We start from the raw sequence: 16,609 nt of genomic DNA on the forward strand, positions 1-16,609 counted from the left end.
CTATATGACTTTAAAAATGTACTAAAACCTCCCTACCAAGTATCCTTCTATTTTTCTTTTATCCATATATGCCCCTGTTTCAGACTCCACCACCATTCTTAGCAAGCCATTCCAGGCACTCACAGCTCTGTGTAAAAAAAAAAACAAACAAAAAAACTTACCCTGATGTCTCCTCTAAACTTCCCTCCCTTCACTTTGTACATATGTCCTCTGGTGTTTGCTATTCCTGCCCTGGGGTAAAGGTGCTGGCTGTCCACCTTATCTATGCCTCCCATAATCTTGTAGACCTCTATTAAGTCTCCTCTCATCCTTCTTTGCTCCAAAGAGAAAAGTTTCAGCTCTGCTAACCTTGCCACATAAGACGTTTTCCAATATAGGTAACATTCTAGTAAATCTCCTCTGTGCCCTATAATGAGGTGACCGTAACTGAACACACAATACTGTAAGTGTGGTCTCAGCAGAGAGTTGTAGAGTTGCAACATGACGTCTTGACTCTTGGACTCAATCCCCCATTAATGAAGTCCAACATCCCATAGGCCTTCTTAACTCTCCTATCAACCTGTGCGGCAACTTTGCTTATGTAATTTATATGTTTTAATTTGTCTTCATGCATCTTTTTACAGGACCCAGTTGAATGGACCAAAATGGTCATTAAAAACATTGCTTCCTCTGGCAAGTTCTCAAGTGATCGTACTATCAGTGAGTATGCCCGTGACATCTGGGGTGTGGAACCTAAAGCAATGAAGATCCCTCATCCTACTGAACCAAAAGATAGCTAAAACTTCAGAAACCTTGAATATGTTCTGACATTATTCAAACATTAATAGAAAGTAAGAGCATTTTGGCTGTTCTTGTTTCTGTTATAACAAAATGCAGCATTTTAAGTTTGGCATTTTGCAATGTTTCAGATTGTTTGCCATTTATGGTTGCAAAATAATTTGCAATTTAATGAATAAATTTCTATAGTATGTACAGCAGGATTCTTGCCTGTACATCTCAAAAGCATTTATTTTTATTAAACGCTATTTCTCTTCAAAAATTGCATTTATAAAAAAACATTTTTAAAATCTTACCAAGGCAATTAATAGTTTAATGGCTGATTGATGTGTAATAACAGTTATTACCTATTCTGAGTGGTTAATCCAATGTCTGGTTCAGTGAATGACAAAGCTCTTTAAAAATGCTTTCAGCCACATTGTATAGTTGCTTTATCTCATGTAAAAATCCTTGGAAGCTTCCATTTTATTGGAAATATTTGCCAAAATCAAAGTTTTTGATTTTGTTATTTTGAAGGCCACTTTTGTTGTTAATTTTATTTCTTGTAATTTGAGGTGAGATTTCAAGGTTGTGTGCAATTTTATATATTGGTTCTATTTTAAAAAAAATCTGGTTTAGTTAATTTATTTGTAGAAACAACTGTATTTGTGTTGAAAACAATTACCATGCTCACTAGGTGCAACTAATAAATTGATGATTTTTGATAGTCTTACCATTACATCAAAACTGCCTAGATTAAGGTGATCCTGCTCAGCTTTCACCAGACATTCCTCACAATATTCTGAAATGAGCTTCTTGCTTAAACAGAAGCCAACAATATGAAAATGCAGCATCTTAAATCTGAGTTTTGAACCTCTTACTGGATCATTATTCTTGCCTGTTTTCACCATTGTAAAATCAGCTGCCTACATCTGTGCAATGTTCACTGCACTTGTACACATTTTGAAAGTTCAAGAATCTTTTTGCAGTAACACTTCAAGTTAAACCTAGAAACTTTATTAAATTCTGCTACCCACTCATATTAATCTTCATTAACAATCATCTGCTCTGGTCATCATCAACAATTCCATCTATATCCTGAAATCTTCCTTACCTCTAGACCTCTTTCATACCCATATCTGGAGCTTGTACCCCTGCTCTTGGGTCTGGTCAGCAATCCTAATTTAATTTTATACATCCATTGTCTTCTGCTTTCAATAGTATCCAGTAAATCTTTAGTATTCAGAATTGAGAGTGAAATCAGATAAAAATCACAGATTCACACATAATGATAGTTTTCACTTGTAGCAATGGCCTAATGGAGTCTGTTATTTAATATGAAATGCGGCAGAGAATTGATGGAATGTAACTGAAACTTGTATTCTGCTCATTCAAATATCTGATGTAAAATAAACTCCTTACTTGGTTTATGATTTTTTTTGAAAATTTTATTTTTTCATTTGCATCAATACATACACAGAATTCTTCATCATATAACAATACATTGTAATAAAAAGATACAAAATGATGTATTTTTTCTTTTTACCCCCTCCCTCAAAGAGAAAAAAAAACACCTGAATTTATTTGTCATTCACTATTCATATATTCATAACATATTATTCTATCCTGTATATATTAATTGGGAGGAGTAGGTATTATGGATGATGTGGATGGACTCTTACTGATGAAATCCATATATGATTTCCAACTCATATAAAAATTCTCAGGTTGATTTCTTTAATTATAAGTAAACTTTTCCAATGGTATACAATTTTGAATTTCTACATGCCATCTATCCAACCTTATAAAATTATCTGACTTCCATGTTGCTGCCATTCATTCACTACACTCAAAATTTTTCGTTGATATATGTCTAACTTCAATTTAGTATCTGTGTCATATAAATCACCAAGCAAAAATATTCTGTAATCTTTTGGTATCTGTGTCTTCAAATAATATATTTAAGTCTTCCCAAAATTTTCTGGCTTTTTCACAAGACCAAACTGCATGTAATTTAAATGGTAAATTTTTATTTATTAATATAGCTACTCCTTTGTCCTTGGAATTAAATGAAGAAGCCAATACAGATCCAACCCAATCTCTTTTTAACTTCTCATGTTCTATTTCAGTCAAATGAGTTTCCTACAAAAAAGCTATGTCTACTTTAATCTTTTTCATATAATTTAACATTTTTTTTCATTTTATTGGATTCTGGATTCCATTAAAATTAATACTAATAAAATTCAATTTTCCTGCCATTAAGTACCAATATTAAATCTTCTGTCTATCGATTATCCCTTTCCCTCTAAAATAACAGCATATGTTACAAAAATCTTAGTCAATCCGGGTATAAAATTTTTTTAAAGATATAATTAAGAACTAAAGAAGAACCCCCCTCCACTCAATATACCAAACAATCCCTTATTCTATTTTTATCATAGATTCTAATTTTCTCATAGATATTTTAATATATATATAGATCACTTAAAGGTTATACCCTCCTCCCCATTTAAACTCTCTCAAAATATTACTTATTTTCCCCAGTTACAGCAAAACTTTTTCTATCTGATAATACATTCAAGTATCAGCATCCACCTGTCTTGCTTTTTCATGCATGAATCAGCATAAACTTTTGTCTCATTAGGTTCCATGAAAAACCGATTTCTCTCTTCAGGAACAAAGACCTTCAAAATTGCCAGATATTTTAAGACAAAAGCATAACCTTTCTTCCATAACATTTTTAACTGCATTGAATTCTTTCCTCTTTTTCAACAACTCAAAACTTATATCAGGATTTTAAAAAAACTTATTCCCATTATAAATCATGGGTGACTATTGTTCTTTTTCTTGATTCGCTGCCAGCTCTAAAATCTTCTCTCATACTTCATATCAAAGAAATGGCTTCTGGTCCAGCTGTGGCTTTGGTCTCAATGCTCTATGTGCTCTCTCAATTTCAATGTCTCCTTGAAATTCAGTCACTCCCAAAGACTGGAATCCAATGCTGTAAAAACTTTTTAATTTCTTGTCCTTCATCACCTTTAAGTCCTTGTTTTTTTCTGCTGAAGTTGCCTAAAATGTCTATTTCTGCACATATTAATCTTTTGTGGCAGCTGCTTCTGCTTATGCCACTTTCATTTGCTCCTTAATACCTTGAATTTCAAATTTAGTTCCTTTAATTTTCTCATCCATAACTTCAAATCTTTTATCCACCTTCTGCATCATTTTCTCAACTTTCTCCATAAAGGTTTTGTTTTTAGCTACAATCTCTCCATATCTTTTTATTTCTGTCATTATAAACTTCCTATCTTGTTGGGAAGATTCCATATATTTTTTCTTATTTCTGTTGCAGAAATAAATGATTCTTTCATTTGGCCTTTGGACTTTGAGTAAACAAAAACTCCTGTTCTTCCTGTTCCACTTGCTCGCTGGAGCTGGAAGTCTGTAAGGTCTTTTTTGAAGTTGCCTCTTTTTTTTATGCACTGCACATACGTGAGGAGACATGCATGCGCAGTCACATCTTCACCCGAATGGGTCGGCCATTGTCTGGAGAGTCCCTGTACTGCAGATTCCAAGGTGTCCCCAGCTCCTGGTTTATCTCCCCTGGACAGTACTTCACGAGCAGCTCCTGGAACCTTTCTCAAGGTAGGCCTTTTGTCCTTATCGAGATCTTTTTCTTGCTCAGTTTTTTGTACTGTAATGGCTGGCTTTTCTTTTTTTTGGTTCCATTTTAAAACATTCTGCAGGTCTTCCAATCTTCTATTGTCTTAAGTTTTGCTAACTTTTTGTCAACTTTTTCGAGGAGAGTAGGGATTTGCAGTGTAACCTCACATCATCATGTGGCATGCCCCCTTGGTTTATGATTATTAATCTCATTAATTTTGAATATAGCTTTCAGGAAGACATCATAGGCAAAAATTTTCTATCTTTATTCAAAGCAGATACAAAATAAAAATGGCATCTATGTTGCTGTAATATGTCATTAATAGCAGTTAATGATTCAAGATTAGTCCTAACATTCTGTCTACCATATATGGAATTGTATAGGACAATCTGAAACTTTAAATTTTCACCTTAAAATCGGGTTGTCCTATACACCAGGCCTAAAATTTTCTCCTTGATGATTAATGAAGTTCAGCATTCCATAGGCCGCCTTAACTGTCTTATCAGTCTGCATGGTGACCTTGAGAAATCTATAGATTTGAACCCCAAGGTCCCTCTGTTCTTCCAAGTATTCTATCTTTATTCATGTACTCAAGTTTTACCTTCCAAAATGTATCACCTCACAATTATGCGAATTAAACTCCATCTGCCACTTTTCTGCCCAACTCTGCATCCTGTCTATATACTATTATAACCATGACAGCCTTCAACACGATCCACACACATCTAACCTTTGTATCATGTGCAAATTTACTGACTCATCCCTCCATTTCTTTGTCCAGGTCATTTATAAAATTTACAAAGAGCAGGGGGTCCCGGAACAGACCCCTGCAGAACTCCATTAGATACTCACTTCCAGGCAGAATACTTTCTACAGGTCAGCCAATTCTGAATCTTTCCAGCCATCCATGGATCCTATGCCTCAAGACTTTCAGAACAACTCTCCTATGGGGAACCTTGTCAAATTCCTTACTAAAATCCATGTGCATCACATCTACTGCCCTACCTTTATCAATTTCTTTCGTTACTTCCTCAAAAATTAGGCTCATGAAGCACCAGCTTCCCCTCAAAGCCATGCTGACCCTCCCTGAGAAGACTAAATGCTCATAAATCCTGTCCTTCAGAATCCTCTCCAATAGTTTGCCCACCACTGGTCTATAATCTCTAAATTTTCCATATTACCTTTTTTTAAACAAGAGGTTTTATTTGAGCTTTCATGTCAACAAATAATGCAAGTAATTACAGGAATGAAGAAAGCAACCACAATATGTACAAAATTGATTTGTAATTTTTTTTCCACAGAATTCCAATTGTGCCATCATCCATCTAAGTTCCATGTCTGGAAATGGTCTTAACAAACTCTCTGGAAAAAGAAAACAAAATATGGTCATTCACACATAGTATTTTTATACTCATGACTAACACGAGATAACCAGTAATCCTAGTGACAACAGATTGATTCGCAAAAATATATTTAATACCTAAACATATTCCCTTTATCAACCAACTATTATACATACTAACTCTCAAAAAAAAATCAGAATTAACTGCTGTACTACTTTGTCCTTAGTTACATCAGTTTAAGTTGGTTTTACTAATTATAATGAGCTCCGGTAAAAGCAAATAGCTCGGTCTCAAATCCAGTCTAGAGGAACTAAAGCAATGTAGAGAGAATCCTATTTTTCAAAACATCCTCTGAACATTTAAGATTTAGTCACAAAGTAATCCAATTGCTGAAAGTTTAATTGGGAAGGAAGATGGACACAAGTAAAAGTCCAACATTAACATTTGAAATTGCATTTTTTTAGTATTCATCTATTTTGGTATGCTGGTCCTATGGGCATTGAACATTTTAAATATATATGAATCAAAATGCCAATGGACAAGGATTTTGCCATTCTAATTAGAAAGATTGCAATCACATTTTCCGTACCAAATGCAGATAAATAGAAGGCCAATCTGGTTCATTTTGGTCCTCGTGGCAATATTCAAAGCCAGTTTACTTTGGTCTTCAATTACAGTGCCATTTATAAATTGATTATGCTTTAAATGCAGTGACTATATAATCTTTAAATATATAATTAGTGTTTGAATTGTCTTTTTTTAATTTTTAAACATATTTCCTGGGTATTTGGAGGAATTATTTTCATAACAGTACACCTCAAAAGGAATTGGGTTAAAAACTGATACATTGACTTTTTCATCAATGTTTAGTTTCTTGCTTTGAATGTATTTGCAAAACAAAATCTTCCTATGTGGTTGTAAATGCATATGTTTAGCTTGTTTCTCAAGTTTAAACAAAAGAATGCTGATGTTCCCAAAAGATTAAAAGAATGACATGATTTTTTTGCATCACCAAAAACCTTTATTCCAGTAATGCTGTTTCCATGATGCTGAGTATAACCTTATTCACGTCAAGCAACTTGCTTCTCTGGAGTAGTCAACTTCAAAAGGTGATCTGTATCCATGGCTCCAGAAAAGTTAAACTCCAACTACATTCAGAACTTCAATCTCTTATTTAGTCTTCTGTGTCACTACTTTTCTACACATTCTTTCAGTATAAGAATTTACTTCATTTTGACAGTACATTTAATTCATCTTGGTGTTAATTGTTCTTGAAAACATGAATGTGCTAATTTTCTTGCATGCATGCAGATCTCGACTAGTATCTTTAAACTCAGGCACATTCAAGATTCACTTTATTATCATGTAATAAAGACAGTTACGTACAATGTGTTTTCATCTGCTGTAATGCAGACAGATTTGCCATTGGCAGAAATTGCCTGAAACACCTTTTATTGTGGAGGTGAAAGGTGTTCTGAATTAATGAGGGCAAAAGAGACTTCCCCCAGAGTCACCAAATATTCATAGATTCACCTCCAGTGCTCCTGCAGTCCAAACCATAAGCAGCCTGAGCTCCAGATCTGAACCTCTGAACAATCAGGAATTGTTCAGCGCCCTCGCCACCCTCTCGCATCTCAGTTCTGACACCTGGTACCCCTTGAGCCAGTCTCCAGCAGTTTGCAGCTTGGTCTGATTCCGTCAACCACCTCACCAGCAGCCCACAGCCTGGATGGGTTCCTTACCTTGAGTTGCCAATGCCCACAGTCTGTGTGTTTTTTCAGCCTCAGAGCTCTGGTCTGTTATTGTGGTCACCATCCTGTGGGTCATCTCCTCTGCTCTCTTTCTCAAACATGAGGTGGTCTCCTTGTTTTCTGTTGCCCTGAGCCAGTCCACTGCTTCCCTGGGGATGCAGACCCCGCAGTTGCAGTGTTTTTAAATTTTGAACCAAATAAGACCATCTCTACAAGATCCAATTTCATGAATAATAAATATTAATTGAAGTGGAGACAACCCCACATAACTTTGTGACTTGGGGGGGGGGGGGTGGGGAATGATGAAAAAAATTGCAAAAATGGGTTGGTTTGCTGAAACTACTGCCTGCATTGAAAATGTTTTGTTACAATTCTATGGAGAAAAAGGATTATGGAAACTTTCATCAAAAATGTCAGGCATTTGGGTTCGTTGACTATTTGCAGATTCTTTCAATCATTTCCACTTCCTTCCACTTTCACCATTACCCTGCAATATTTTTCTTTATAAACATTTATCCAATTTCATTTTAAGATCTACTTCCACTTTCTGGTACTGTATCACAGATCATAAAACCTCACAACACCCAATCTTTTAACCACCCATTCTCCAATGGAAAACAACCCTGATTTCTCTAGTTCCTTGGTTGTTGATCCAAACTGCCACAAAGAAACATCTTGACAAACCATATAGTATCTTAACATTAAATTACAAATACTCTAACTTATTTCCAGAATAGCTAAAGCCTTACTTTAAGATATTTGGCAATTGAGGATCCTTGTAAATGTTGTTATGCTTGTATCCCAGAAATGCAGGAAATGCCACAAACTTGACAATTCTTTCCGAAACATGTGGATCCAGGAGACTTTCATACAGCTGTGAAGAAAATGACAGTTGACAAATAATCGCATTTTCTTATAACAGAATAAAAATCTGAGAAATAATTTGTTTGTCTTCTGTCCAATTTTGATTTATGTTTCTTGTAATGGGTCCAATGCCACATAATTTATGTGCCTCCATTTGAAAATATAATGCTAGCTCAGCCCCAAGTGCCTCAAGATGGTGGTGGTGAGCTTCTTCCAAAATCTTTCTGCCCTAATATTGAAATTAGATGTTAGATGGGAAGTTAAGATTGAAAAGCATTTCAAGATGTCTTTTTGATGTGAAAAGTTTGAAAAGGGAAAATTCTCAAAAGAAAGGAGATACTCGGAGTGGGTAAATTTGCAGCCGGGAGTCAAGGTAGAATGTAACTGAATGCAAAGTAGTGTTCCCATTGAGCCATGGCCATGGCATCAATTGTCCGGCATACTGGTCTTACCTATTGCTGATGGAGCAATTTTCAAGTGAAGTCAACTAAGACGGCATGGGGTGGATAAGAGAAGGTAGAGAACAGAGGACTGTAGGAAAAGGAGATTGCATGTTCAGAACAGGGAAGGAAGGACCAGACCAAGTGGTGGTGGTGTAGACTGTTGAGGTGTTGAGTGTGGGGGTGGGGGGGGACATTAGTGGTTGGGAAGACCTCTCAGGATGGATTTAGGATTGAGAGCAAGATTGGTCAAGTGAAGAGTGGATAGGGATAGAACTGAGGTGGAGATAGTGGAAAAGGGCATCCATGTGCAAGCCCATTTATATTTGCAAGAATACATGTGCCAATGCATGCATTGTATGTGTGCAGACTGTGCCATTCAGTTGCCTTGGACCTCCATAAAGCCTTTGGCTATCATGCAAAAGCTATTCCCATGCCCTATTAACATTAGTCCTTCACTATGAATTTCAGGACCTGGAATGTCAGGATATAGTTCATCAGAACCCTCATGAAAAGCCCAAAAGTGCTAGACCTCAACATTCACCCCAATACTGGAAGCTATAATTGTGGATAGGAGGACCTGTTGCAAACTAGTTGACCTAGACCCCAGAAAGAGACAAACAGACCTTCCTGGGTGACTTGATGACAGTGTCAGAAAAAAAAATACAATCTCTGGCAAGTCATGATTGACAAGAAAAGTGTAGGAAAAGCAAGCATCAGTGGAGTCCATCTTCTAAGAAAATGCTTGGGGATTGATCTTATTTCTTCAGAGAGGTGTATTGGAAAATAATAATGTGAAAACAAGATTTCAGTGTCTGTAGCACTGGAACTGCTCAGAAGTCAACTCTAACCAGCACTTGTATTAGAAAATGTCAGGTCCAGCTGATGAGAATGAACAATAGATCTGGAGGCTGAAACACAAGCAGTTCTTGTACTGGAAGCCAACACATTTCAGGGAAAAAGAAAAAGCACTCAGAAGCACCTGAAGGCCAAGAGTGAGAATCAGTTGATATAGCGCAGAGAAATGGAAGATGTGAATGTTCTTGATGCTGTAAATTGATCTGGAAATGTCAACCACAGATGGAGGTTTTTCAGAGATTCATGCTGTACTTGCAAGCCATTGCACTCGCTAGCAAACCTGATGCATGCAACTGCAGGGAGAGAGCTTTGAGTTTTTTTTTAATGAACTTGAAATTAAAAGCAAGAACATGCAATTTTAGATTGCTGTCAAATTCAATGATCCATGATCAAATTATGTTCTAGATTATTGATAAAAAAGAGAGGTTTCTGCAAGAGACAGACTTATCTTAGCTGAAGCTGTGAAGATATGCCATGCCAGTGAATTAGCCCTGCAGCATGTGGAACAGTTTGGTGAGAATGCAAAAGCCAGTAAAAACGAGGCCATAGTCATAGCCACAGTGTGTGTACACACACAGAAATAGGAAACAACAAAAAGGAGAGACAATCATTTGTAAACAATGTAGCACTTAACATGCACCAAAATGATGCCCAGCTGATGAAAAAGTCTGTAATAAGTGCAAAGGGCAGAATTATTACGCAAAGCAATGTTTTTCTAAAGAGAAACAAAACAGAAGTGAAGGCATGCACACTATACACACTACGGAAGAAACTGCCCTCATGATACTTTTCATTGGTGTTGTAGTGCAGGAAGATTCTAAACTAAAAGCCACTGAACAGCCAAGTATGAACAGAAGTCGAGCAGGACAAGTGGACTATATCATTGCATACAAATAAAGCAAATATTCCTTTCACAGGGAAAAGGTCAATTTGATCTGTGAGTGTAACATCAGGGCAAAGAAGATAAAGCCATACATCCATGCAAATCCTGTACACCTCAAAGGCTACAATAGAGCTTCAACACAAAAGGTACATGTAAACTTAAGGTAAAAATTAAAGATAAAGAGCACTACCTCAGGTTCACAGTAGTCCTGGATGGACATGAATCACTGCTTGGTGACAAAGCATGTAAAAACTTAAGCCTAGTTTAAAAAGGTGTACCACATTGTGCACGGAATAGCATTTTGGAAATACTGGATCAATTTCCAGACATCTTCAAGGTGTTTGTAGTTCACCTATAAGATACAGTTAAAGGAGGATGCTCAGGCAGTAGTGCATGTCCCAAGGCGGGTTCCATTGGCACTAAAAGAAAAGTTCAAGCAGGAACTCAACCGAATGGTGATACTAGGGGTCATAAAGAAAGTGGAGGAGCCAGACGGAATGGGTGAATTCAATGGTGTGTGTCAAAAATAAGAATGGCAACCTATGCATGTGCATGGACTCAAAAGACTTGAATGCCAATATAAAGAGGGAAATTACAAGTGAGATGGCCGGTGCAAAGTTTTTCACTAAATTGGCTTCTGGCAAATAAAATTACATGAAGATAGCACAAAATACTGTACATTTAATACAACATTTGGCCAATACTCCTGTCTAAGGATGCCTTTTGGAATTTCCTCAGCTCCGGAAGTGTCCCACAGGACAATGGAGCACATCATAGAAGGCATAAATGTGTGTACATGGATAACATGATCCAAAGGGGATTCACACAAAAACAACACGAGAGTATCATCAAAGTGCTATAATGCATCCAGGAGTACAGATTAAAGTAAAACAGAAAAATGTCAATTTGGTGTGAAGGAAATCACCTTTCTAGGAGATAAATTGTCAGAAGCAGATGTGGAGCTTGACAAGAACAAGATGAAAAAAATTTTAGAGATACCCAGACCCACTGACAAAAAAAGCATATTGAGAGTGCTGGGAATGATAAATTTCATTGGTAAATTCATACCAAACCTGTTTTCCAAAACAATATACCATACCTAAGGAAGTTGTTTCAGAACAAATGCGAATTCAAGTGGACAGACAACCATGAGGAAAGAATGGGGACGACTGAAGACCATTCTAACTACAGAACCAGTACTTTTGATGTTCTTTGATGCATCCAGGAGGACAAAAATATCTATGCATACTTCAAAAGATGGACTAGGTGCCGAACTACTTCAGGCTGAGGAAGAAGATTAGAGGCCAGAAGCATTAAGGACAATAACAATATCTGAATGTTGATATGCACAGATTGAGAAAGAGTATCTACTGCAGGGGTGTCAAACTCAAATTCACGGAGGGCCAAAATTAAAAACTTGGACTAAGTCGTGAGCCAAACTAAATATTTATTGAAAATTTTCAACAACATCTGCATGTTTTCTCTTCTTTCAACATATGTAATGTTAAACTTTTTCTTATTAAAATAAATGTTTAATAAATGTTAAACACTTTCCAGAAGAAGCATTAACAAATGAGAAATAAAATATTCAATAAATAATATTTCTCTATAGCCTTTAAGCTCCTTTTAAATGTATTTTTTTCACAAGCCAACAAGTCAAAAAAATAACAACTTGCTTCAATGAAAATCCAATCTTTCAACTATGAACAGTCCAAAGTTAACCAAAGAAAATATGAATCCAAGCTTAGCTTGCTACACTGTGATTTATTCTGATGCACCTGGGTCTAAACCAGATACTTGGCATCTCTTCTTAGATGCAAGTTCATCAAACTCTGGGGTCAGAGTTTGCCTCCCACCTGTCTTGAAAGGTCCTGTTTTCTGTCTTTCGTTTGGCCATTTTTCATAAGGGGTTTATTACATGTGAGTTGGGCGACAGGTCACAGATGCTAATGAAAGTAAAGAGAGGAGGTGGGGGCGATTAGCGGGCTGACAGGCCGGCGCCAATGCATTTGCAAAGCATTCTGGGATTTGTAGTATTAGTTGTGCATGCGCTATACTGGCGCGGCGGCCAGCGGGCCAGCTCTAATACATATTTGATATGATCTTGCGGGCCAAATATAATTATATCACGGGCCAAATTTGGCCTGCGGGCCTGAGTTTGACATGTGTGATCTATTGTCTCGAGAAATTCCTCAGTTATGTGTATGGTCAGAGACAGACCACCAGCTATTAATAGCGATAATCAAGAAAAATCTCAGTGAAATGTCACTGCGAATCCAAAGACTGATGATGAAGCTACAACATTATGACTTTGAATTGGTGTACATACCAGGGAAACTTTATTGTGTCAGCTGATGCATTATCCAGGGCAACAACACAGAGTGAAGTACACAATGAGAGTTCCATAGAGACAGATGTGAACTCCATATGAACCTGATCACTGAATCTCTTCCTGTATCCAACATGAAATCCAAGCAGATTTCAGTTGAAACAGAAAAGGACGCAATTCTTCAGAAAGTCATCCAGAATCTGAATGAAGGATGGCCTAGAGGTGAATGTCAGCCATACTACAACATCAGAGCTGAGCTGAGTGTTGTCAATGGCTTTCTACTCAGACAGAGCAGAATTATCATTCCTCAATCACTGTAACAAGAGATGCTGAGAAGGGGGCATGAGGGACACCTTGGAAAAATGCAAGAGGAGGACCAGAACTGCTGTTTATTGGCCAGGGATACATGCTGAAATTGACAGGCTGGTTTCCAGGTGAGATCTGTTTGAAACATCACACAAAGCAGACAAAGGAACCCATGATAATAACTGACTTACCATGGCAGAAAGTTGGGACTGACCTGTTCCACATGGCTGAAAAAAAATACTTGGTGGTTATTGATTATCTATTGAACTATCTGAAGATTGCACTACTCCCTAATATGTCTGTTGCCTGTGTGATCAATTTATGAAATTGATCTTAGCAAGACATGGAATTCTTTAAATTGTCTTCAGTGACAAAAGACCATGCTACATTTGTAGAAAATTCCAGAACTTTGCAGAACAGTATGATTTTTGACATGTGACTTCAAATCCTCTAAATCCACAGTCAAATGGTGAAGCAAAGAAAGGAGTTCACAAACAGTTTCTCAAGAAAGCACTAGACTGTGGCTCAGATCCTTATCAAGGTCTATTGAATTACAGAGCTTTGCCACTTGAACATGGCACGTCACCTGCTGAGCTTCTGGTGGGACGTAAACTACACAAAACATTTCCCTACTCTGCAGACCCAAACAAGAACAAAGATGTTGAATGGAAACAAAGCCATCTGCAATGGAGACAAAAAGCAAACTATGACAAATCAACCAGAAGCTTAGGGCCACTGGCACAACATGACACAGTGAAACTCAGTGATTCCAACACTTGGTACAAAAAGGCCACTGTTCTGGAGGAAGAAAATCCAAGATCCTACACTGTCAGAGCAGAGGATGGTCAAATACAGAGGAGGAATTGAAAGAGCCTGCTGAAAATGCAAGAGCCACTGAAGGAACAGACAAATGCAGCAACAGAGGAAACACGACGAGTGCGAGACAGTAGTGGACCAGCAGAACCGACACAACCACCTGTGTTAAGAAGGTCCACACTTTAAAAGTTTATACTGCTAATGTTGTATTTATGTTTGTGTTGAACTTTAAATTGAAATAAATACTGTATTAGTGTATCATGTTTTTAAACATCTCAAGGAAAGGGTATGTAATAATAGAGTGCTAATGATCCACCTGACCACTAGAGGGAGTTAGAGACTAGTTTGTTTGAAGCTTGGGTTAGATTCAAGATGGATGCCTCTGTGGCGGCCCGCAATTGCGGAGATCAGGCCAGCACATCGCGTGGCACCAGACGCGGACAGAGATCGCTAAAGTGATTCCCAGGTCAATGAACCGACGGGGGTAGAAGCTGAAGCAGCATCAGACCAACAGCCCTAAAATGGCATTGGTCAAGCTGCCCAGCTAACTCAGCAGAAACAGGCTGGGGAAAAAGGGCATTCATATGCATGGACGTTCCCGCCCACTATTGTTATTCACATGGCTGACTCAGTCAATCAGCAAAAATGGCGGGAACTTGAACAGTATAAAAGCAGCCTTTCCAGCCCTAATAAAGGAGTGAGCTTAACACTATGTGTAACCTGCCACACTATGTGTATGTGTTTCTTTGTAGTGGTCAGCTATACCTCCACACGTTCATGAGTGAATTCTTTAGCTAATAAAGTATAGTTGTTTTAAAAGAACCCAAGTTTCTTTATTACAATAAAAGAAACATCACAAAGTCTTTGCATACTAGGCACTGGTAGTATCTAGAGACAGACCGGTGGCGACAGATGCTAGAATCTGAAGCGAAACACAATCTGCTGGAAGCAGGGAAAAGAGCATTACTGGTGGAAAAAGTATGGTCGATGTATAGACACAAAACTCTTCATCCTACCTTCTATTATGCTTTTGAGACAGTAGCATCAAAGGATGGTCTCCACAAAACCATTCAAAGCCAGAAGGAGGATAAAACTACCAACACGAATATCCTTTTCCAGGTGTAGACCCCAAACACAGATGCCTTAGTGACTGCTTCAAAAGGCAAGCCACATCAATTACACCAATTCCCAGAATTAAATACTCTAATTGGAGTTCTGTCATGGGAAAGGATTACACGTGAGCAGTGGAAGAGAATAAACAGTACTGTAAAAGGAAAATCTGGAATATAACTTCAATATTTCTTTTTAAGTGTACAAAAATTCACCCTAAATAAAATGAAATGTTAAAGTGTCACAGAAAATGACCATGCATAGAACAGATTACTGAAAAGGGAAGACAAGATATAAAAAAAAGCTTCATTTAAAAAAAAACAAGTTATGGTTGAGAAATAGATTTTAATGGTCTCCATCATTGGTGTCAATTACATTAACATTTTCCGGCATTTTCTTATAACTTGATGAAGGGCTCCAGCCCAAAACGTCAGTGATGTATTTTTTACCTTTGCTACATAAAGGACACTGTTTGACCTGCTGAGCTTCGCCAGCATTTTGTGATTTTACATTAACACAGAAAATGCTCTCAAATTAGGTCCTTCAAAATATACATGTTTGCATTCTATAAATAATTCATTGGAGAAGAACCATTACATTGAGTGAAGATTTTGCATTCAGTTACCTTTCTGCCTAGCTCAAATGGTATGATATCATCGTCTTCAGCATGCAGAATCAATACAGGAGTAGAAATGGACTTCAGACTAAAAACAGAAAATTAATAAATTGAAATTAACTCTCAAATGATCCTTAAGTACCACATGCACAAATTTACAGAAATATAACTTCTAATACTTAGGGTAGTACGGTTGGTATAGAGGTTAGCACAACGCCTTCACAGAGCTAGCGATCAGGAATGGGATTTGAACCTCATGCTGTCTGCAAGGAGTTTGTACGTTCTCCCCATCTCTGTGTGGGTTTTCTCCCACCATTCAAAATGTACCAGCAGTGTAGGTTAATTGGGTATAAATTTGGCGGCACGGATTCATGGGTTAAAATGGCCTGCTGCTGCACTGTATGTCTAAATTTTTTTTTAATTAAAATACTATAAAGGTTTTAAATCTTAGAAACATTCATGTTGGGTATCATTTGTGAAGAGAGAAATAATCAGTATTTCAAGTCAATGATCAATTAGAAATGTAATAAGCAATGCATAAAATTATACTAAAATGTGATATGGAAAAAATGAAATGGACAATAACCCAAAAACCCACCCTGTTTCTAATATTCCTATTAATTGAATATTTTGAATGACAAACCTGATCTCATAGCCTTTGCTGTGTACAGCACTCACATTGTTTTAATATAAGGTGAACTGAATTGGTTGAGAGCTGGTTTTGTGATGGCGGACCTTGTGAACATGCCAAATGGAATGTGTTTTCGAAATGAAGACAGAACATAATGGTAATTGAACATTTTAACCTCTCAATGACATTGATATCCTCAAAATCTGATGCCCAGAATTGTACACCACAAAACAAATTCTGTAGTC

General features: G+C 37.2%; 2 protein-coding genes across 14 annotated transcripts in view; one reads left to right on the forward strand and one right to left on the reverse strand.

Moving 5' to 3' along the window:
• LOC138753716 (glycogen phosphorylase, brain form-like) overlaps window positions 1–2,189 on the forward strand; it is an 86,519-nt gene extending 84,330 nt beyond the window's left edge. For 4 of the 5 annotated variants that reach the window (XM_069917061.1, XM_069917060.1, XM_069917063.1 and 1 more), the window contains one exon: window positions 624–2,189. In XM_069917061.1, coding sequence (XP_069773162.1) covers window positions 624–779 — 156 coding nt within the window. In that variant the 3' untranslated portion in view covers window positions 780–2,189. The remainder of the gene's footprint in view (window positions 1–623) is intronic. The other variant, XR_011351384.1, reaches the window with a different exon arrangement.
• A 2,472-nt stretch (window positions 2,190–4,661) lies between these two features.
• The window catches only part of LOC138753719 (lysophosphatidylserine lipase ABHD12-like), a 54,135-nt gene continuing 42,187 nt past the window's right edge, over window positions 4,662–16,609 (reverse strand). For 7 of the 9 annotated variants that reach the window (XM_069917073.1, XM_069917072.1, XM_069917074.1 and 4 more), the window contains 4 exons: window positions 15,743–15,821; window positions 8,261–8,385; window positions 7,503–7,660; window positions 4,662–5,779 (listed from right to left, as the gene is read on the reverse strand). In XM_069917073.1, the coding sequence (XP_069773174.1) occupies window positions 5,631–5,779; window positions 7,503–7,660; window positions 8,261–8,385; window positions 15,743–15,821 (511 nt within the window). In that variant the 3' untranslated portion in view covers window positions 4,662–5,630. The remainder of the gene's footprint in view (window positions 5,780–7,502; window positions 7,661–8,260; window positions 8,386–15,742; window positions 15,822–16,609) is intronic. The other 2 variants (XM_069917075.1, XM_069917076.1) reach the window with 1 other exon arrangement.

This window comes from Narcine bancroftii, chromosome 2 (assembly GCF_036971445.1).
Source record: "Narcine bancroftii isolate sNarBan1 chromosome 2, sNarBan1.hap1, whole genome shotgun sequence".
Taxonomy (NCBI): Eukaryota; Metazoa; Chordata; class Chondrichthyes; order Torpediniformes; family Narcinidae; genus Narcine; species Narcine bancroftii.